The following is a 22,534-nucleotide window of genomic DNA, read 5'->3' as shown; positions in this document are numbered from 1 at the left end:
TAAGGACTTCTATTTTTCTTTTTGCCTACATGGTAATGTATGTTATACAATATTTATTATTATTTGGCCTTAAGAAGATCTCCCCCACGTCTAGCCTCCAATGTCTATACCACCATACTGTCATTAAGAAAAGCCCTTTTATTTCTCTTTTCAAACCCCACATCTTTTTGTTCCTAAAGAAGGTCCTCATGTTTGGAAAACCTTTTAATTTTTACTTTATTACTTTATTTATGTGCTGTTTTTACTATTTACTCCTGGACTAATCTGATCTTACTCTGCACTGGGGACGTTTCCCAGTGCATTCCCAAAACTTACCTAGTAAATTGTTATTTTGACTAAAATACTTTGTTTGGGAATAACATGGCTGATGCTGCTCTGGGGTAATAATTTAAACTATTTTTATTTTTATATTACATTACAGTAATAAAACTGAATGTTTGGGTTTACTCTTTCATTGCTAGTACAATCCTCTCCCTCCTGAAAATAAAAGTATTTAATTGGGAAAAATCCACACACAAGTAAAGGTAATAAGCATTCAATAACTAAACCAAGAAAACTGGAACAAAAGTGTCATCACAAAGATTCTTATCAAATATTTAGCCATGGCAAAGATATAATAAAGTATCTAATAATAAACTTTGACATATAATAATATGTAGTACACATGTCCAGACACGTGTCATGATATTGTTTTATCAAATTTTGCTAATAAATTTAGTTAGTAATACTGGCTAAAAGTGTACCTTCCTACCTCCCAAGCTGAAAAAGAACAAAGTCTTGGAGACCAGGTAGGGTGAAAACAGTGCACACATTTGAAAGGAAGGAAAGCTGAATTCTAGAGGTGCTGACATATACAGTGGCAATTGTGGTGAGTGAAGGATACACATATGCTGCGGAGCCCTCTAAGCACTTGCAAGGAACAGACAGTAAATAGGCACTTAGTGAAATTGCTCCTATTATCTGGACAAGATCCAACCGTAAGCAAGATACAGGGATTTAAAGTGACAAAGACTTCTAGTTAACTTCTAAGTAAGGCTCAATATAAGAACAAAAGCACTGTCTACCCTAGAGTGGGAAGACAAAGATTTGTCTGATCATCTGTTTAGGCTGTCTTTTGGAAACTTTCAAAGACAGTATGCACCTCTCAAACTAAAAGAACTTGAGAACTTTGATGTAAATGGGACAAATATGAAATGGATGAGTTAAGTCATTTTTGATATATCAACTAAACATAAAGATGTTACAAGAGAACCATACGGCTCACTTAAACAAATTTTAACAAAGTATCATTTTCCTGCATTTTTCCAGCTGGCAGCTGTTGGAAGTAATTCTGTTAAAATGATTCAAGCTGAAATGTTTATATTATTTTCTTGAGAGCAAAACTTACTATAATTTGAAAAGTCATTTCATTTTTTCATAATGAAAATATATTCATCATATAATATAATTCAGCACTGATAAATTGAATGACTAGAAAAAAGCAGAAATGTAATAAATACTATGGATCATAAATAAATGTGTAACATATGATAGGGAAGGGAACAAGTGAACAGGGTGAACATAGATGATTTACACAAAGCAGCAATATTATATTGTCAGGCTTAAATAGACACATTTTTTTCTTGAAAAAGTGGTTAATTTTGCATTGAGTAATTAATAAACAGACAAATAATAAACATGGGCTATTATATATAATTTTTTAAAGAAATGTATAACTTTAAAAAACCCTCTTTACCATATTTAGTTTTCAAGAATAACTTTATAAATAATGTCATTTGCACAAAAAAACCAGGTCTGATGAGCTCTATGAAAATTAAAGCTATTAAAGGTGTTTTTTAACCTTGTCTTCCATTTTATTTTTAGCATGAGAATTGCTCTAACTTCTCCATATTTTCCTAACTGTACACATTTTTTGTCTTTTTCAGTTTTTTGCCTTTAGTCTAATTTTGGAATGCCAGTAGACCTTACAGTTTAACATCCTGAATGCTAGGAGACTATTTTCTTCCTACTCTTGTTCGAATGTTCAGTTCTTTTTTCTTTTTGGTTTGCACATAAATAATTTATTTTTTTCTTTTGCAAATATATCAACAGTTTCAATTTTTTATTCTTTATTTTCCCTCTGGTATTCCATTTCAATGTTGATGCAATGGAGTTACATGACTTTTTTCTGTATCTGCATACACAGTGATAATTCATTTAAATTTCGGAATTTCTTGTTTTTATGTATGACATTATGTAGTTCTGAAATAAAATAAACATTTAAGCAAAACTGTTATAAAAATCCACAAATGTGTTAATAATTTTATACTGTTTAGCTTTCTTTCCTAACTATACCGTGCTAATAGTGCGTCATAGCAAGCCTTAACCATAGCTCTACAAAGTACATTTCTCAGTGCACCGAGATCATAAAAGTATGAATTATCAATACTTTAACCATAGGGTCAAATAGAAATTAATCCTTATCTATTTTCTGTTGTTTAGTGGATTCAGCTATAATTTTGCAACTACTACTTTCAATTTTTTTTTTTTTTTTTTTTGCGGTCCGCGGGCCTCTCACTGTTGTGGCCTCTCCCGTTGTGGAGCACAGGCTCCAGACGCGCAGGCTCAGCGGCCATGGCTCACGGGCCCAGTCACTCTGCGGCATGTGGGATCTTCCCGGACCGGGGCATGAACTCGTGTCCCCTGCATCGGCAGGCGGACTCTCAACCACTGCGCCACCAGGGAAGCCCTTAACTTTCAATTTTTATACTATGTGGATATTTCAAGAGTAATCTGATTGGAATATTTTTTAAATGAGGGAATGTATATTTTACTTAGATTAAACTTTTCTTTTGCACTACCAGATGACCACAGCTTTGATTTTTCAGAAAATTCCCTTGGACACTACAGAAATGATTTATACAAGTAGCTAATAAACTTGTATATTTTATTTTCTATTTCTACCTTCATGGAAAGTTTCTGAAATAACAAATTGACATTTGAAATGTTACACTGAACCCAAAGTGTAAGATGAAGCAAATGACCTAATCTCTTGAAGGTCAAGTTATAAATTATTCTTATGATGAAGCAGGATGCATATGGTCCATGAGCAAAATCTCAACTGAGGGCTTCTTCGTGAAGGCACATAGATGGTCTTGGTTGCATCTCAAAGCAGGTTTGGGGTGTTTTACAGCAGCTACACCAGGACTAATTTAAGTGTCATCAGTTTTCTAGAGCCAAATTTTGTAGTGAATTCTTAGTGGTTCCCAAAACCCACCACAGGATAGTCAGAGCATTCATGCTTGTCATGGCATGGTCTCATTACTAACTGCAGGAGCCCAGGAAGGGTAAGTGTGGAGGTCAAACATGGGTACAATCCAGGTAAACATGCCAAGCATCACGACAGCAACACCCACAATATTAACGCCAAGTCCAGCTTTAACCTTGAATACGAAAGAACATGAATGTCAGTCTCAAAAACAAACAAACAAACAAAAAACCCCCAAAACAACCTATGGGAGAATTGGAATACTGTTGAAGAAGGCATATGTCAGATTTACATGCATCCTAAATGATTAGTATCAATGATTGGTTTCATAAGACAAGGAGTCCTTCCACTCATGTCAAAAAAGAATCTGTTCCCAACTAAATGCCATTTAGGTTGAGAGTCTCAGAGAGGTTCCTCTTAGGAATATACTGAAGTCATTCTGATTAGAGAAAAATCCCTTTAAAAATCTGCCGTTTCATGTCAAATCAGGATTTGAGTTTTGCGGTTTTGTATTTCAGTGAAAATAAGGTTCAGGTCACTATATGAAAACTGAATCCTTCATATTCACTCCATATTATTTTTAGTTTAGCCTTCAGTATTCTCTTATTGAGATTTAATACCTCTTCCATTCATCTTTCTTAGAGTTCCCATTTTTCTAGGTCTGACGTCATTATTCTGGTGGCACTAAACAATCTCAAATTGTTTTCTAGCTATTAAGACAGAGGTTGGCAGACTACTGCCCATAAACTGTTTTTGTAAAGAAAGTTTTGCGGGACCACAATTCTGCCCATTTGTTTACATGTTGTTGTTGGCTGCTTTCATGATTCAGTAGTTGTGACAGAGACCATATAACCCACAGAGTCTCAAATATTTACTCTCTGGCTCTCTACAGAGAAAGCTTGCTTATCTCTGCATTCTCTGTATTAAAACATGGAGCCCCAAGGCAAAATAAACGTTATAGAGGCCTCCTGTTCTGTCCATGCAAGCCTCTTGTTTATTTTAGAATCCTGGTTTTTTTTAACATTCATATACCTAGCACAGTTTATATTGTATATTATGCTCATTTTCTTTACCCAAAGGAGATTATACGACTTCTGCATAGAGGCATTTCCAGAATTTTTACGTTACAGGGGTTTAGGGACAGCAATCTGTCTGGAAGAAAAGAACCTGGGGCTTAACTTGGAACTGCATTTGCACAGCAAACTCACTGAATTGCCTTTAGTTATAGTCTTGCTTGGTTTGTTCCGAAAGCTGGTGATCAAGATTGAGAGAAGAGCAGGATATTCTCAAGCTAGTCCTTCTCTACCACAACTTTTGTAATTGGCAAAATGTGCACGTTTTGTCACTTAAAGTTTCTATTATTACTTGCTTGTGCTAATTTCATTTCATTTCACTTCATTTCATTTCGTTTTATTTCAGGTGCCACTATTAGAATCAGAAAAAGAAAGATGACTTTTCATCAGTCAAGCACTGAGCCCAACATCTTATTCAGAGCAAATGTCAGTTCTGTAAATATTCATGATAGTAAACCACAGTGCTTGATTGCTGAATTTCATTAACCCTTTTGCTTAGGTCAAGTTGGGTCCTGATCTTGACATGTAAGCTTAAGCCATTGTGTTGAGCATATTGTTTGCTCTCTTCCTCTGCCAGCGTATTACTGATGCATTCAATATCTCTGTATTTGTGACTGTAAATATTAATGGCATGTTTGCTTCTGGTTATCACTCTTAAAAACAATGCTATGGCCAGTCATGAGCTCACCTTCAGAAGTAGTACTCAGGCTATGCATTTCCTAGCAGTTGACTAGCGTATAGGATAGACAACCCAAGATATCACAAAATAATGTCTATTGGTCTTGATAGCATTCTTTCAGCTCACTCACCATGTCAGTAACTTTTAGATGACCATACGAAAAAACAATAGCATTGGGTGGATTTGCTACTGGTAGGAGGAATGCAAATGAATTACACAGAGTAGAAGGTAACAAAATATAAAGAGGGTTGACTTGAATGGCTTCAGCCTGTTGGAAAAGATAAAAAGGAGTCTAAGTAAAATTTTGAGATAGGCATCAAAATGAACAAAATTATTATAATAAACTTTCCCAGAAGCAGATTGATATATAAAGACATAAAATTATATATACATAAATGCAGTTATAATTGGAAGAATAATTTTTAGAAAACGTGTCTTCCTCTTATCATTGTTTATATGGTGATTGGCGTCCATTTAAGCATTATAGCTCGGTTCATTTAGAAAATAAAGTATCATTTATTCCAGAAACAAAATTAAAACAGCAGCTGTTTATTACTGATCTAGCGCTAAGTGCTGTGCTAAGTGTATATATATATATATATATATATATATATATATATATATATATATGTTATATATATAATATATATAAGATATATGTAAAATTTAACATATATATAATGTATAACATAATAACATTGTATATTTATATATATATAATTTAAATTTCACTACGACCTTAAAAGATCGTAACTGTAGTCCCAAATAGCAGATGAAGAAACTGAGGTCCATAAACGTTAAAGTAACTGATCCAGACACATAGCTGGCAAGCAGTAGAGCTTACGTAGTTCTCAGGTCCCTCTGGCTCCAAAGCTTCTCATCATTCCATTAACTTTACTACCTCTGTGACATACGTAATTTAAAATTTTCTTAGGGATCATCACAGAAGAGTTACTACTATTCTTAATTTATCACATGATTTTTTAACTGCTCCATGTTGAGAAATAAAAACCAGAAAAAACCCAAAATTGTATTTTACCAACATAACCTGCCTACATTTCTTTTCTAATTTGAAGCAGCTCAAGAATGCCAACATCTGCCCCTTGAGCTGGTAGCAGAACAATTCCAGAAGGGCAATTCTTCTTCATCCAAAGTGCTTTCCTTTCACCAAACTCATCTGTCCCAATAAGAAAAACATTTTACTTGAAGCTGTTTCTTGTAATTGCCAGCTAGTGATGGAGAGGAAGAGAGACAGTCTTCCCTCTCTCTCCTTGCAAATCTGCTTCTTACTTATCTTTTTAAATTCTTCCCTGGGCTGTAGAGAACTGCATCTAAGACATTTAAGCTTGAAGCCTGAAGTGTAAACATAGCTTTTTATTCCCTTGCAAATCACTTATATGAAGCACTTCTCAAAAATTCAAGACATCTTCTGGAGGGAGAAGTATCAGTGTTAGAGATCTAAATACTAAAGTTGCCAGGAAGCACTGAATCCCAAAGTCTTCTAGAGCTGGAAAGGATCTGGGCTGACCCTCCCGTTTATCTGCAAATGAAGAATATGGGTAGAAAGAAGGTAGAGGGTTCACTTAAGATCATGCTGCTTGAACATGGAAGAAAAGAGTTCTCCTGAGTTGAGGTCTCCTAAGAAAGCATGAATGCAAATAAGGATGACTCTGTAAGTTACCTACAGGGGGACCATTCAGGACCCAAATGATTCCACACTGCAATATGAGAACACACAAAGTAGAACACTGTTCTTTGAATGAATAGTGTAAATAGGATAAATGAGATACTCACCAATGGAGACAGTATTGGAAGAAGGAGGGTAATGGTAGCTGGATTGCTGGCTACCTCTGTTAAAGATGTGACGAGCAAAGAAGATATCAGAATTATTAGCCAGACTGGTAATGAACCTAGAGGAGATAATTTATTTCCTATCCATTTAGATAGTCCTGACTCCTAAAAAAACAAATTTGCGATATTTAGTATTCATTAATAAGTCATTTAATCAGACATTTAAATATATTAAAAAGCATTATTTGATCTAAGAACTCAGTTTCTAAAGTATAATTTTAATCTTTCATGTTTTTCTGTGGTTTGTTAGATCTAGGTGGGTTTGACATGGAAAAGTTCTCAATTATTCTCATTTTAATATACCAAACTTTAGGAAGTTTGAATTGTCTTCCCACATCTTTTCAATTAAATTTTAATTATATCTAATTAATATATGTGGGTATAACAAGCCATGTAGTACTATAGGGCTTTAAGAAAAGAGCAGCCTTTCTGGTCTACCTCTGTCCACATCTGTGTTCCCCAGAGGCAACAACTTTCATCCATATTAGCTATTTATAACCATGTTTATGTGTTGATAGCTATTTTACAAAATTCTACTTTTTCATATTTCTAAATTTTCAAATGTAGACATTATTTACTGATTTCCTAATACGTGCATAAGAATTCAGCTTTCTAACACCTTCCACCATACATAGAATTCAGCTTTCTAACACCTTCCACCATACATATATTTCCTGTCCCCACCCTCCATTCCCTTACACTCATATGTCAACATTTTTGGTTAAATCAATATTTAAAGTTTGCCATTATGATTATATGGATATCGTTCACAACTGAGCCACTTAGTGTACTGTGATTGCTTTCACTTTTTTGTTTTACTTTTTGTTTGTTTGTTTTTCCAGGAAATAATTTCCCTATTCTTTTGTTTGCTTAGTTTTCTAAGTATCTATCACTAATTCTCCAGTACACTCTCCAGTAAAAATGGAAAACTCTTCACAAGTAGATAAAAATTTCAGGTAATTGTCCTTTTTCATTTTCCCTAATGGAGGTATCAATTTTGTAGTATTCCCTTTTTCTGCTCCATTGGGACTAGTTGCTCTTTAGATCTACTTTACTGTTATAAAGAGACTTCTCTTCACTAGCATACTGTGGATTCCCTTCACCTCTCTCTGATGTGGGAATCCTTTCTTGCTCACTTCTTTGTGTTGGTGGGCCACAGGACCACATCTTCTGTAGTCCTGTTAATTGGTGCATGGGAAGTAATTTTTTTTAGTCTTTGCATGTCCGAAAACCTCTTTCTTTTCTTTTCACATTGCTTTGATATTTAGCTTTTGTAGAATTCTAGACTTGAAAAAATTACCACTCCAAATAATTATTGCTCCACTTCCTGTGGCTTCCAGTTGGGTTCTTTAGAAGCCGGATAATATTCTGATCTTGGATTCATTGTACATAATACAGAAAAATCTGCCACAGTCAAATTAATAGTCAAATGGAAGAGAAAATCCTCCATTTGTGAGATTTCAGTGAGCTGCTGCATGTGTGAATCTGTATGCTCATGACAAAGTAGGATGGACATCAGAAATGCTCTAATTACAAGCAGTATACCCTCAGATCAGAAGTTGACAAAAACATCGCCAGATGTGATAGCCAGATATTATGTATATTATTTGCAGTTCTGACTTACTTTTTTGTTTGTTTTGGGTTTTTATTTTTTATTATTTTATATTTATTTATTTTTTTGGCCATACCGCGAGGCATGTGGGATCTTCGTTCCCTGACCAGGGATGGAACCTGTGCCCCCTGCAGTGGAAGCACAGAGTCCCAACCACTGGACCACCAGGGAATTCCCTGGGTTTTGTTTTTTAGATGGAAAAAGACTATTTACCATTTAAATCACATTGGCACAAATTCATCTTTAAATATATTTTAAGAATGGATTTTATCTACACCTGATTAGGTACAGCTGGAAAAGATTACACCACATATTGTCCCTTGTCTCTGGAAGCCACTGGGATCATATCAAAATCCTACATGAGGTGGTTTGGTACTGGGTTCTCAGTAGCTCTCTCTGTCCAGAATCTCTAAGTCCTCGGTTCCATGAAATTTCTTGTGTTATTTTTTGGAAGTGGCCTTCTATTTCCATTTTCTTTCTTCCTTTTTTCCCCTTCTCTTTCTGAAGCTATTATTGATCAGCTGTTGGATTGATACTCTAATTTTCTTATCATTTTTTAATAATTTTATTTTCTCTTCATCTTTTTGTTCTATTTTCTGGGATAAGCTCAAACTTCAATTTCTAACCCTGCTACTGAATTTAAAAATTCCTGTTGTTCTATTTCTTATTTTCAGTGGCTCTTTCTTATTTTCTATCTAGTCCATTAAAAAAAAATTACATTCTCGTGGTGGGGTGGTGGTGGTAGGATGAATTGGGAGATTGGGATTGACATATATACACCAATATGCATAAAATAGATAACTAATAAGAACCCTCTGTATAAAAAAATTAAATTAAATTTAAAAAAAGTTTCCAGTGCATCCCCTGTGGAAATAAAATAGCCTATGTTCACAGAATTTTTCCAAAAAAAAAAAAATTACATTCTGTTTTACTTTCGTGACTTTAATGTTTCTGATATCTCTTTGAAGCATCAATGAAAAATTTTGAAAGTTTTCTTTTACTTTATACATTTTCCTTGTCTTTTTGGTATTCTTTCTCTTTTTGCTTATTTTTTGTTACTGGTTGTTGTATCAGAGGCTTTCCCCACTGTCTGGTAATCCTGGACTACCTATTTATGTTTTAAAGGGAGGCGAAAAAATCACAATTGGAAGCTCTTTGTGTCTAAGTGAAGATTGTTGAGAGGAAGACATTACTATAGGTGACTGATCTGTAAGCCAGTGTCTCAATGATTCGATTTTTTACAGAGTAAATCTAAATTTTCTACCAGGGAGTAGAGAGGGCAGTTGTCTCTCTGTTCAGCGCTGGAGGGAGTGTCTGGAGGCTCACACCTCCTTACAGACTTTTTAAACAATCTTCCATTTTTAGTGCTGGTTTTTTCTCTAGCTTTCAGTTAATCTGCTGCTTCCAATTCCTAAACTCTTCCAGAATCTTGTGGATGCATGTTTGTTTCTTCTTGGCTTTTTTTTTGCAGGCTGTAGATTGAATCTTTTTCTAATTCTTTACTGTACAAAGTCATTGACCCCTCATATATCTTCTTCCATCTTCTAAATTTTATCAGTATCTCTTGTATGTTATTGTTCCTGCCATTTATTCTTTGTCTTTAGAGATTGATACTTTTTTGTTGTGCTATTTCCATTTTAGTGGAGACCTGAGTCAAAGTGTTAAGTCCTCCATATTTAACTTAATAGAAAAATTTTGAGGAATGTGTGAAAATGGGAGAGGAGGAGTTGTTCACTGATAAGATTTTGAAGGTGACTGTCAGTTCGTGAGAGTTCAATCATGTTGAACCAAAATCAAGGGGCATTTAAGAGAGAGGAAATAGCAATGAGGTGAAAGCTTTAGGAGCTGCAATCTCACAGTTCCCGACTAGAAAGGTTATCTAGTTCTAGGCATTTGCCAAACTAATTACAGTTTGGAACAAAATTTTTAAAAAGGAACTGTCTCCAAATCTTTGTAAAACCAGTTTCTAGTGGAATAGTTGTCCACAGCTATAGAAATAGGGTGATTTGGGGTATCCCACAGAAACCTGATTCTTTGTACTAGGATTTTCACAGCAGAGTCCCTCCATGCTTTCCCTCATTCTTCCAGTGAGAGAGCCTAGTGCATCAGACTAAGTCCACACCTTTTCATTTCCTTCAATTTTGCTATTCTAGGGTCTGGCCAATCACTTTGAGTGACAGATATTCTAGGAAGGAGAGATGAACAAATTCACGTCAATGCTAGAATTGCTGATTCTGATTTCCTCACAATTCAAATTAGCAGACACAGGAATAGAAGTTATTTATTCTGAGAAACCTGATCTCATTACTACTGAGCTAGTAGAAAAGTGTATTTGTTTTCTATTTCTATCATTTATATTTGAACAGTCTATGAGGCAAGCCAAATCTAGACCTAAAACGACATTGTAAGGGGCACTCAGAACTGAGACAATTTCTAAGACTTTCACCTATTACTAAATTGCTGAAAACTCAGTATCCAAATATCATACAGAAGAATTGACAATAAAGTCAGAAGTAAAAACCAGTCTTCCCTTAGACTGTCAAGAATAGAACAGAACAGATAGTTATTTGTCTTGAAAAGTATAAAAATATAACTTTTCAGAAACTGAAGGGCTTGACATGATATCTCTCTCACCATCATTTTTACTTTGATGACTGAATAAGGAAATGGAATGTCCATGAGTTTTGAGTGTTTCACAGAAGGCTACTAAGTCCTGAATAATTAGTTAAAGAGGAGAGGATTTTCATGGAATTTCTGGAGAAGATACTTTTCTTCTAGCAACCCTATAATGACCAGGGCAATTTCAAGGGACAAAGGCTTCCCCAGACTTCTACTTTATATCAACTGCATAGATGACAGGCCAAAGAAATAGCCAACTTTATTTCTCATGACGGTTTTGTTTCTTCCTACAATTAGACATAATACAATATTAAACATGGCTATGTGAAATTCTTTCTGGACTTCATTCAGTAAGCATGTATTAAGTACCTTTAATGTATTTAATATGATATGTAATAAATAATATAATAAAGTACTGTTGTTTCTCATGCTTCTTTGGCAACATTAGGACCATGATATACTGCAGAGACATCTGAGAGCAACTTAAATTCATCATCAAATAAGGTGAAGGTATAAACAAAAAAAAATATGTACATATGATTTTTATATAACATATTTTTCTTATTAAGCTGGTCTTCTAATATTATTTCATGGATTAAGAATTCTAATTTTCTTTTTTTCTTTTGATATGCTGGGACATCATAAACAATGATGTTTTATGCTTATAAAGATTCTTGAACTCTGAACTTACCTCATCTGTGTGGTACAGTTACTGCATGGCTACTGAAATCTGCATCATTACAATGAAAGGATGAAGTCGAGCATTCCAAAAGCTTGACTGTCTTTGCGTTCTTCTTTCGAACAGTCTAGTTAATTGCTAACTATCTTAGACACAGAGTATTACCTCACAGCCATCTGCCAAGGCAAACCCTCCACCAACAAGAATGGCTATATCCCAGGGCATGAATGACTGGAATTCTTTCCAAGTAATCAGTGGAGAGTAATCAAAAGCAACTGAAAAACAAAAGTCCTACGGTTACACATTGCTTAAAATATGACAATATGACATTGCTTATTATCCTAAGTAGCCGTCTCACAAGAAGTTTTTAATATTCTTGTATTGTTCTTAGATAGGAAACTTGATCTGGACTTTGAGTAATTTCCACCTGGCCTAGGCAGAACATTATATTATAAAAAAAGAAAAAAATCCGTAACTTGTAAAAATCCTTTCTATTTTATTATAGAATAAATTTAGATAAATAACACTGTCATATATAATACTATTCATTCATTCATTTATTCATTCATTCCACTAACATCTTTGCCTACTATGAGTCACAAGTGCATTGGGCTATACTGTCCTTTGCTATGTGAAATGTCTGTAATACGTCATTGGTTCAACAGCATCAGTAGAACATTATAATTATTATTCACTTATATCTATTTGAATATTTTATTGTTTTTCAAATCATGAGGAGGGTCATGATAGATTCACCAGAATTTCTGTTTAAAATAATTTGAAGTTCAGATTTTAAAATTTATGTATTATTCATGAGACCCTTAAAATGCTCATAAAGCAATAATCATAAGGATTTCTCTTGATATTTGGGTCCTGATAGCTCCATTGATTTGCTTAGAAATAACATAATCCATGAACACATTATGCCCATTTAACATTTGTGTGTAACAGGCAAACTTCTACATGGTGAGGTTTTAAGGTTACTAATAAGTCCCCTTCCTGTCTCCTTATCCCAAACCTAAACCAAACCTACCCTCACTGTTGATGGAAATTTTGCTATTTCCTGCTCGAATTAAAGCCATATATCCTGTCAAAATGCAATCATCTCTGAATGTACCTCTCATCTAAAACTGAATATTTTATGTCTTATTTGGCATTTTAAAACCTAGTGTGAATGAGTTTATCAGGGAGAAGAGGAGCTGCAGAATGAGAAGGGAGAGGATGGTGGGTAGGGCAAGGCTCTTTCTGAGAAGGGGACTCAGATGTGGGAGCCAGAGGAGTTAAGCCAAGCATAGCACTTGCCACTGCAAGGCCTTAGGGCTTTGACTGCAATGGTCGGAGTCCTCAGGGTCTCACAGGAATCATTGCTCTATATTACAACACCTCCTTATAACACATTTGAGATATTCTAGTCTCAAGTGAAGAACAAAAGGCATGTATTTCTACACTATACTGTTTACATATATCATGTCCTGGAAATGTGACCCATTAGTCATTTATCTATTCTGACTCAAGGAGGCAGGTGGGCCAACCCAACTGCATGACTCCCAGTTCCGTCCCAGCAGATAAATAAAAAATAAAATAAATAAATAAATAAATAAATAGATAGATAAATAGATAAAGGATGAATGAAAAACCTACAACTCTGCTAGGCCATTTCCAAACAATTTTAAACCATTTTCCCATATTGACAACATATGAATCTGACTACCCAAAATACTCTGTGCTAGTATAAAGCACAGGCATGGATGGATCCTATGTTTAAGAAGTGTGTGTGTGTTGGGGACAGGATGGGTATACGCACATAAACACACACACTTTCTTGTCTGTGTGTTATAAAGACAATGAACGCTCCCACTGAATGTGGTTTCTTTCAACTGTGGCACTAGGTTATGGCTAAGTGTGGGGTTGATTTGCATTTTCTCCAAGGCTACTTATGAGGCTGTAAATACTCTTCCCATTGAAACTCCTCACCTTTTTAGATCCTCAGTATTTATTACCAAGGGCTCATCTTGAAGTATGACTTCCAAGTTCCTTTTCCTACGTTTGCCAATAGTAAGATTAATTCCGATTATGACCAGGGAAGTGGGTACATGGCAGACCAAATCCAAATAGTATCACCCATAGCAGAATCCTACATAACCATGGTGCATAAGGAAATCTACGTCTAGCTTCTGCAAAGTAAGATAATCCTTTGTATAAGGAGAGGATGTGTGCTGTCTGAATAGGGGTTGCAGTGTATAAACAGGAGATGTAAGCCAGGGGCTGTGTCCATGTCCATTCCTTCTGTTCTACGTGTTAACTGAAACCAAGGGAATTTTGTATTTTTGCTCTTCTGTCAAATTCATTCAGAATTATAAATAATACTCAACCAGTTTCTCCTGTAGGTATAGTTTTGGTCAATCTCTTAGCTGGGATAAGAAAGAACAGGAGTCCTACAAGTAAGGCAACAGTTGAATCTGTAGCAAAACCAGGGTACCTGAAAAAAAGACGTGTGTGCATTAAAAAATGCCATCAAGAATTTGTATGAACTAAGCACCAACTGATTATGCTGATAGCGTACAAGTAGAAGTGGTGGTGTTGGTAATTTATTCTGGGTAATCTGCTCTAAAGTCTGTAATTCCCAACTAAATATGTAACTTAGTGGGACTGAAAAATCTCAGATCATATCCCCATTGTTTTCATATATATCTCCTTATTTTCAAAACCATGTATACATATGTTGATATACTAGGCCAAGAGTTCACTTCTAGGTAAAGCTGACAGATCTGGTAAATAACTTCTTTGCATTATTTCTTTAATTTTATTGGCAAAGCATTGAGGTTGAAACAATAGGCCAAATCCTGTGTAACTGATTTATAAAAGGCTACTATTGAATTGTGGCACGGCATGGATGTTTTGAGTGTCCTTTAAAACTCTTCTGTAAACTGTGAAAAGGAATTGATCTGTTTTTCTAAGATATAACGTCTGCTTCTGTGTTTATAGGCCCTGGCCATATCGTACAAATGAAATCACCCATTTAATGCTTTGCACCCTGTGAAACTCAATCAAGGATATTAATTATTAGAATGGCTTTGAGGTACTCATAAATGATCACTGAACAAATTAAGAGTTATTCAGAAACAGATGGGGTCTTAGAATCACCAGGCCATTCCAGCAAGTAGAACAGGTTCCCAGAAGCCCCAACAGTTAAGAAGTACCTGGAGACCAGATATGAATGAAACAGGCATAAATAATTAGAAGTCAGTTTAGAAGTTAGCGTATTAACTAGTGAATCTTCGTAGTCTGAAAAGAAGTATGTACACCCTAAAAATTATTTTGCTACCTTGTAACTCAGCAGTGCATACATAGTATAGAGGCTCTTTATTCCTGTAATTTATTTGAACAATTTACATAATCAAGGAAATGCATTATTTTATTCAATCTGACAATTTTATAAAGCAGTCTGTTTTCCCCAAATACAGATTTTCTTTATTTCATTGTGGAGTAAAAAGCTGCCTTGGTGTAATTTATTCAACAAACTTAACCCATATTTATTATTTTACTGTTCCTTATTTCTCTTATTTCAGTGATAATTTTGGTTGAATTTTTGCCAAATTAGGTCAGGCATCATGTAATCTGATTTTGCTTTATATGAAAAGACATATTGAATTCCTTCCAGGTTCAAACAGATGGAATGAAAACATGAGGTGGTAGCTATAAATCTAGATTTATCATTCTAGCTTTGGAAACTCTAAATGCCTAAAACCTCTACATTACAAATGTATTCTACAGAATATATACTTTAAATAAAATCAAGCCATAAGTACAGAAATAACTGCTTTTTAAAAGACTTTTAAAACTACTATCATTTTATTTATTATTAGTTTAGTTTATTTTGGTTTATTATGAACTAAGGTTGTCTCAGTATTACAAAATATTAAGCTTATGCAAATTTTATTTGCCTTGGCAATTTATACATCTAATTGCCAATTAGATGTATATCTTCAAATCCCTTCCTCTTTCAAAGCTTTGTTTCTTTTCTTATTGTTTTCTCTCAGAATTCTAGATATCATGAGCACCTCCCCAAAGCAAGTACGCCTTGTTTTCCTGCTACAAAAAAAAACATCTCCTGAATTACATTTTCCTCCCATAAGGAGTAGAAATTAGAAGCTGATTATATTGAATTTCCTCTTGGGATTTCTGCCTGGTTTTTATTACCCATTGCCTGATTTCATTTGGTTTTTACATGCTGGTGTTTAGAGAAGACCCTCCCTCTCTAGAATGATAGGAGTGGAATTTTTAAAAGGAGGAAGAATTATTTTTTCTGTTGGTCTAGGTCCTATTCCCAAACTATGAAGTTCGAATCAAACTATTAAATAATAGTTTGCTTTGAATAGCTTGCTTTGAATGATTGGATACTGCCTTTTGTTTTGACTTCTTGAGATGAAACGTTTTTGTCCTAATGGAAATAAAAAGTTTATAAAGCTGCAGCTGATCCTTTGAAACATGTACCACACTGCATTGCTGCACTTGTGTGCTCACTAGGAATTGGGACGCCGACTTGGCAGCTTTAAAAAAATGTTGGCAATGCCTACATAAGCAGAAGGCTCCGATGCAAGAATTTCTTCATTCCATGTGGGCAGAATAGATCTGACTCAAATGTTTTTGGTTTCTACCCCACTACATGGATTTTTGCTGGGGGATGTGAGACAGGAAGTTCAAATCAGAGATCTGCTGAATTTAGGATCCAGAGGACTTCAGTGAAAGACAGATTTGGGAATGCGAATCTCAAAACCAAAGTATTTATATTGACATGTAGGATGGTCCTTAATTTAGAAAATTATGCTACAATCTTCCCCCTCACTTCACATGACTCAGCAATGTCTGCTGGGATATTAGACACTGAGAGATAAAATTAACTCTGACCCAGCTTCTAACATTAGTTTGTAAACTCAGTCTTATTGCTTACTCAGGATTTCCTTATTTATAAAATAGGGGCAGGATGGATTTATAGCGACTAACACAAAAATGGACATCAATAGAGGAAAAGACAAAATATGAACCAAATAAATAACCCTCCATAGAAATAAAAAAAATAAGCCAGCAAAAATCACAGAATATGAATTCATATCAGGTTACTAAGAAGCACTGAGTGGCATTGAGTTCACATAATAAACAATTATACTGCACTTCCTGTGGGGAGAAGCACAGCACTATTCTAATTAGCGCCATTTTACAGATGGAGAAACGGAGAGGTAAGTGACTTGCCCAAAGTAAGTGGAAGAGCCAGGAATGGAACCCAAGCAGTGTGGCTCCAAGGTCTATACTCCTGACCATTTTAAAACATGGCTTTCCTGCAATCATATTTCTAATTTTGTAAAGATGAAAATAGCCTTGTCTGAAGGAGACTTATCTTTAGTTACAGGGTAGTTTGGTTACCTTGTTTGCTGCCTTACCCTAGATTTCATTCCTTATCTTTTTTTTTTTCCTGAAAAGATAAGAATTAAATCTTTTCGATGGAAAAGAAGAAAAAAATCTTATACAGTTTTTCAGAGTTATAGGAACCACTTAGGAGAAAAGCTGAGTATAAAACAGGAAGTGTTGACAAACATAACATGTAATGCTTACTCTGAAAAAAGCACGGACCAACCAGACACAAACCCAGGATCTCGGGTGAACCATAGCAGGGCCATTACAATGAAGAGGACTAAGGTCACAATTTCTTGATACCTGTGGGAAAATTCCAATCCTTTCATTTATTTTTCTCAGTCAGGACATTTGTAGAAACTCCCTGAACTATTGTCAGAAGTAGTCTTAGCAGAACACTAAGCACTGTCAAAACTTGATGTATCAAGTATTTAAGAGAATCTGCAGTTTGAAAGGGGCTTTAGTCCTCTGTGGGCCTTTCAGCTTCTTGTCCTTCCACCTGGTAAGTTTTAGTTAGACAAGGTATGTATTTTATCATGTTGAGTTATAGTCACAAAGGTTAGAACATTCAGGGCCCTTATCAAGTGTAATAAATACACTAAGACAATTGTGCACATATTTGCCTTTAAACAGATACTTGCAGTATAAGCAGCATCTCTCTGTGTGTTTGCTTGCTTGCTTGTGTGTGTGTGTGTGTGTGTGTGTGTGTGTGTAACTTACTTTATTGGTCCAAGTTTTTGGTATTCTTGTTTAATAACCTCAGCACAAGCTTTTTGTTTGGCTGTTGCGGTTTTGCCACACTGTGCCATCTCCTTAAAGCTGAAAAGAATAATTAAGCCTGTTAAGCAAAGAATTCTCCCTTTATAGAAGATACTTGTGTCAAAGCGTCAGAAAATACAAATCTCCCTGCTAATAATAAAAAGCTGTGCTTTTTGCCTATACCCCTATCTCCTTCTTTGAATTTCTTCTCCCCTTTTTTCTGTTTTTCCCTGGTTTGCTTAATTTTCATTCCATATCTCCCATGACATCATCCACTGATCTCTTCCAAGTCCTTTTGCACCACTGGAATTTTGCCATGTACCACTCATCTCTAATTTAATACTTCATTATATACCTGTTATATATTTTAATATATTTCTTAAGTATCTTTATTGTTAATTTTCGCACATGTATAAGTTTTATCTCACTAGTGAGGAAACAAATTATTAGAGGGCAGGGGCAGTATCATGGATTTTTTTTTGGCCCAGTTATCTCTAAACACTGACATACACGGTAAATACTTGATTCATTCACTCAGTACCTCTGTCAAATTTATGAGATAGTTGGTTGCTAGATCCATCAATTTTCACAAAATATGCTAAACTCCAGTTATACACTAGGGCATAGAAGTCACATACACTGAAGATGAACAGAGTTCAAACTAGGTCTGTTCTCAGAACTAAAACCGATTCTATTAGTTGTTTTTTTTTTTGAGTTTGTTTACTCCTTATATCCTAATAGCATCAACCAGATAATTTTCCAATTTACTTCTAATAGTAACTGTCAGTCTCTATTTCTTTTAGCTGCTTGTTTTAGTGACCCCTTTCTCCTGTGACTAATTTACCTATCCTGAAGTCCAGGGTCTTCAAAACCTTGAACATTTTTTTGTGAAGTGCTGCTCTAAACCTTGATTTAAAAAAAAAAAAAAATCCCTCCAGAGGAAGAAACAAATGGGAAAATGGCCAGATTCTTATGGATTATCTCTTGGAATGTCTATGAGAAGCTCAGTTAGATTATATGTTGGTATAGAAAGGACTTCTGGGTATATATCTAAAGACATTGACATCTAGATCTTGAAGAGATATCTGCATTCAAATATATCCATTGCAGCATTATTCACAACAGCCAAAATATGGAAACAACTCAAATATCCATGGATGGACAAACGGATAAAGAAAAAGTGGTGGTATATACATACAATGGAATATTATTTACTTATAAAAAGGAATAAAGCACTGATACATGCCACAATATGGATGGACCTGGAAGACATGATGCTGAATGAAATAAGTCAGACACAGAAAAACAAATACTGCATGATCTCACTTATATGTGGAATCTAAAACAGTTAAACACATAGAAGTAGAGAGTAAAATGGTGATTGCCAGGGGCTAGGGTAAGGGGAAAATGGGGAGGTGTTGGCCAAAGTTTCAGTTATGCAAAATAAGTAAGTTCTGGAGATCTCTGTACAAAATAAAGCCTATGAAGAACAATACTGTATTATATACTTAAAAATTTGCTAAGAGGGTAGATCTTATATGAAGGGCGTTTATTACAAAAGGAAAAATGAAAAAAAAACCAAAAAGCAAAGGAGGTGGGAGGAAACTTTTGGAAGTGATGGATGAGTTTATGTCATTGATATTGATGATGGTTTCATGGGTGTATGTTTATCTCCAAACACAGTAAGTTTTGTGTACATTTAATATCTACAGCTCTTTGTATGTCAGTCATATCTCAATAAAGCAGTTTTTTAAAAAAAGAAATCAGGGACATTTTCTTCTGTAAAATTGCTGGGGTAAACATTGATATTTTGGGGAGGGCAGCTATCACACAAAGACACATTTCATTTATTTATTTTTCTGTAACTCTGCTACTCAGATTTGTTTGGACTATTACTCCCTGTGAAGGATCAGAGTTTCCTCAATTCGTAAGTCATCCATCCTACATATTCATAATGACCCTCATGCACACACAACCCCCAGGGAACATGATTGGTTGTTGTGTTTAAGATCAATGAGGTAATACTTAATTTTTATACCCTCAATTCAATTATGACTAGTGCCAGTCTTGAAGTTTTTCCCTTTGTCACAATATAAATCCTACCATTAAAAAAGAAACTGATCCATGGACTGCCTTGAGAACCATCTGTAGAATTAAAAAGTAGAGTTAAAGGAAAAGATGAGTCTCCTTAGAAACTGTTTTCTACCCAGTAGACTGCATATGTATTTTGTCACTTTGGTTGGGGATAATCAATAGTTAAGTCAAAAGCCATACTGGCTTTGCTACAAATGAAGGTTAATGCCTTCACAAAGGAGCTGATGAAGCGTATGACAATGCATCAACCTCTCCTTTTAAATAACTTCCGTGGCACTGATAGATGAGCTTCACTTCCCGAGTGGGTTGGGGTCATTTATGATGGGTGAGTTAACTGTGTTAACAGCCAACACGCTAATCAGAATGTATGGTGGCCTGCCAGGGGAGGGGCTAATAATTTCTGTTTCTCAATCTAAAACCTCTGGAGGTGAACACCCTGGCAGACTGAAAAGGACACTGAAGAATTAGCTGGAGCATGAAACTGTGCCATGTCTAACCAACAGTGGACCACAAGGGGACAGTTTCAACATGCTACTGATCATGATTTATGGACTTGGCCTAATATATGCACTTCACAGGATGTTTTTCCTCATAGAGAAACACATTTCAGTACATCTGCCCTTTATCTTCTTGATTTCTCCTTTTTAAGCGGTGGGCGACTTCAGAATAATGACAAGGGTTGCATACTTATTTTATAAAGTCATTATATGCAGCAAAAAAAGAACAAAACAGCTGTGGGTCTGAGACCGGATGCTTTCTCTGTTGGTTTGGGATTCCTGTCCCCTGCATTCTGCTTTGCTACCTGTACGATTGAATCGACCCCCAAAGGCTTGGATTTCCAGGAAAGGGCATTTAGTATGCAGCTAGCCTCTCCCCACTAATGCCCACCTGCTGAAGGCGGTGACATTCCACTCATTTGCTTCAGCAGGAGGACAACCTCACACTGCTCCCACAATCTGGACAAATAGATTTTTCAAAAACTCATCAGTACCGTCTCCCCACTACTAACAAAATTGTGGCAGTTCTGGAGAAAAACCAGGAAGAGGAAGGGAGAGAGAAGAATATCAGTCCTTACATGACTAAGCTTGGAAAATCTGGGCACAGGCATGGGGGGTAATACGACCTGATTGCAGTATTTTGCTGTTCAAAGGAAGTACAAAAAGCTGACTTCAGTCTCCCCTGCTTGGTGGATAACATGTTTTTTCATTCATAGGTCCTTGAAATTATTTAAATAAAACCCTATGAAAATGAAGTTGAATTTTTTGGGTTTTTTTTTAGGAAAAAGAATACTCAAGGTTTGATATACAGCCCTTTCCCCTTTCTTTTGGAGTATTGTTATATATGGTGAATGTATGATGCAGTATTTTAGATTTTGCTGTGGAGCCCTGTATAATTTTAAGTGTTGGCTGTCATTTAAGTCATGTAACTCATTGGTACTTATGAACCACCAACTTCAGTCCCAGCCAAAGAAACACTTGCAAATTCTCCTTGAATGCACATATTTGACATTTTCCAGCTCTTGATTGATCCGTGTTTCCTACCTTGACTTCTCTGTATTCAACTGGGGCCCATCCGTGTTAGAATTACAGCATTGAAAGTGATCTTGCTGATCTTCCAGTTAAATTCCATGGTATTTAGTTGAAGATACTGAGACTGAGAATGGATCAGGACTTGCAAAGATTACTCATCTGGCTCGTGGGCAGCCACAACTTTGTCCCTGGCCTCCCAATTCCCAATCCAATATTCTTTCGTTTTTCAAGGGCAAATCAATGTTGGTACTAGGATGAAGCAGGAAGCCCTGCATATTACAGTTTAAAGTAACTCGATAACCTGAGGAAATCCCCACATTAAACCAAGAGGAGGGACAAAACTTCTTAAAGTAACACTTGAACAGGTTGGACTGGGTCCTCACCATAATGAGCTTCGTATGCCCTTTTGGTCTATTAATGTCTTAATGGGTTGGGATCAAAGGAGACCAAGATGGAATTTCTGTCTACAAACTCTCTTCCACAGTCAACACTGGTTAGGTGATATTCTAGAGGGTCCTTAATGTATGTATGTGTTCATACGTGTCAGTTTTGTGGATAAGAGAAATGGAGAAATGCAGCACTCGTGAAATAGGTGTAAAAGCCCTGAATGAGGGGCTGAGAACATGGAACCCAGACACCTTTATTTATCTGATTAACGTGGAATATGTACTCACTTGAATCCTAAGAAAAGCCACTGAAGCCAAATCCATGACAAGAGGAGAATAATAATAGCAGCCGGGAAGGACATCAGAAACCATGATCCAAAGTTGATGCAGTGACAATCAGGGTAGCGCCTGTGTGAAAATATGGAAACGTGTTCACAGAAGGAGTACAAGAGGAATCCTTTCTGATGGTCAGTGGGAAGCAGCACTTCCCGTCTTTCCTGTGCCACCAGTCAAGAAGGAAGATGTGGGAGGTATTCACCATTAAATACAGAAGTTAGTTTTACTCCTTACCTCTTGAGTCTGTAACTGCTGCTTCCC

General features: G+C 35.7%; 1 protein-coding gene across 1 annotated transcript in view; it reads right to left on the bottom strand.

The window, feature by feature from the left end:
• Positions 1-3,284: 3,284 nt before the first annotated feature.
• The window catches only part of SLC13A1 (solute carrier family 13 member 1), a gene marked incomplete at both ends in the record, with an annotated part of 74,191 nt that continues 54,941 nt past the window's right edge, over positions 3,285-22,534 (bottom strand). Inside the window, 8 exons of the mRNA XM_082662026.1 lie at positions 3,285-3,422; positions 5,130-5,267; positions 6,794-6,955; positions 11,926-12,035; positions 14,133-14,239; positions 17,371-17,472; positions 17,890-17,988; positions 22,226-22,345. Coding sequence (XP_082518152.1) covers positions 3,285-3,422; positions 5,130-5,267; positions 6,794-6,955; positions 11,926-12,035; positions 14,133-14,239; positions 17,371-17,472; positions 17,890-17,988; positions 22,226-22,345 — 976 coding nt within the window. The remainder of the gene's footprint in view (positions 3,423-5,129; positions 5,268-6,793; positions 6,956-11,925; positions 12,036-14,132; positions 14,240-17,370; positions 17,473-17,889; positions 17,989-22,225; positions 22,346-22,534) is intronic.

Source organism: Grampus griseus (assembly GCF_964374135.1).
Source record: "Grampus griseus genome assembly, chromosome: 9".
NCBI classification, from domain to species: domain Eukaryota; kingdom Metazoa; phylum Chordata; class Mammalia; order Artiodactyla; family Delphinidae; genus Grampus; species Grampus griseus.
This window is presented reverse-complemented; position numbering and strand designations above follow the sequence as displayed.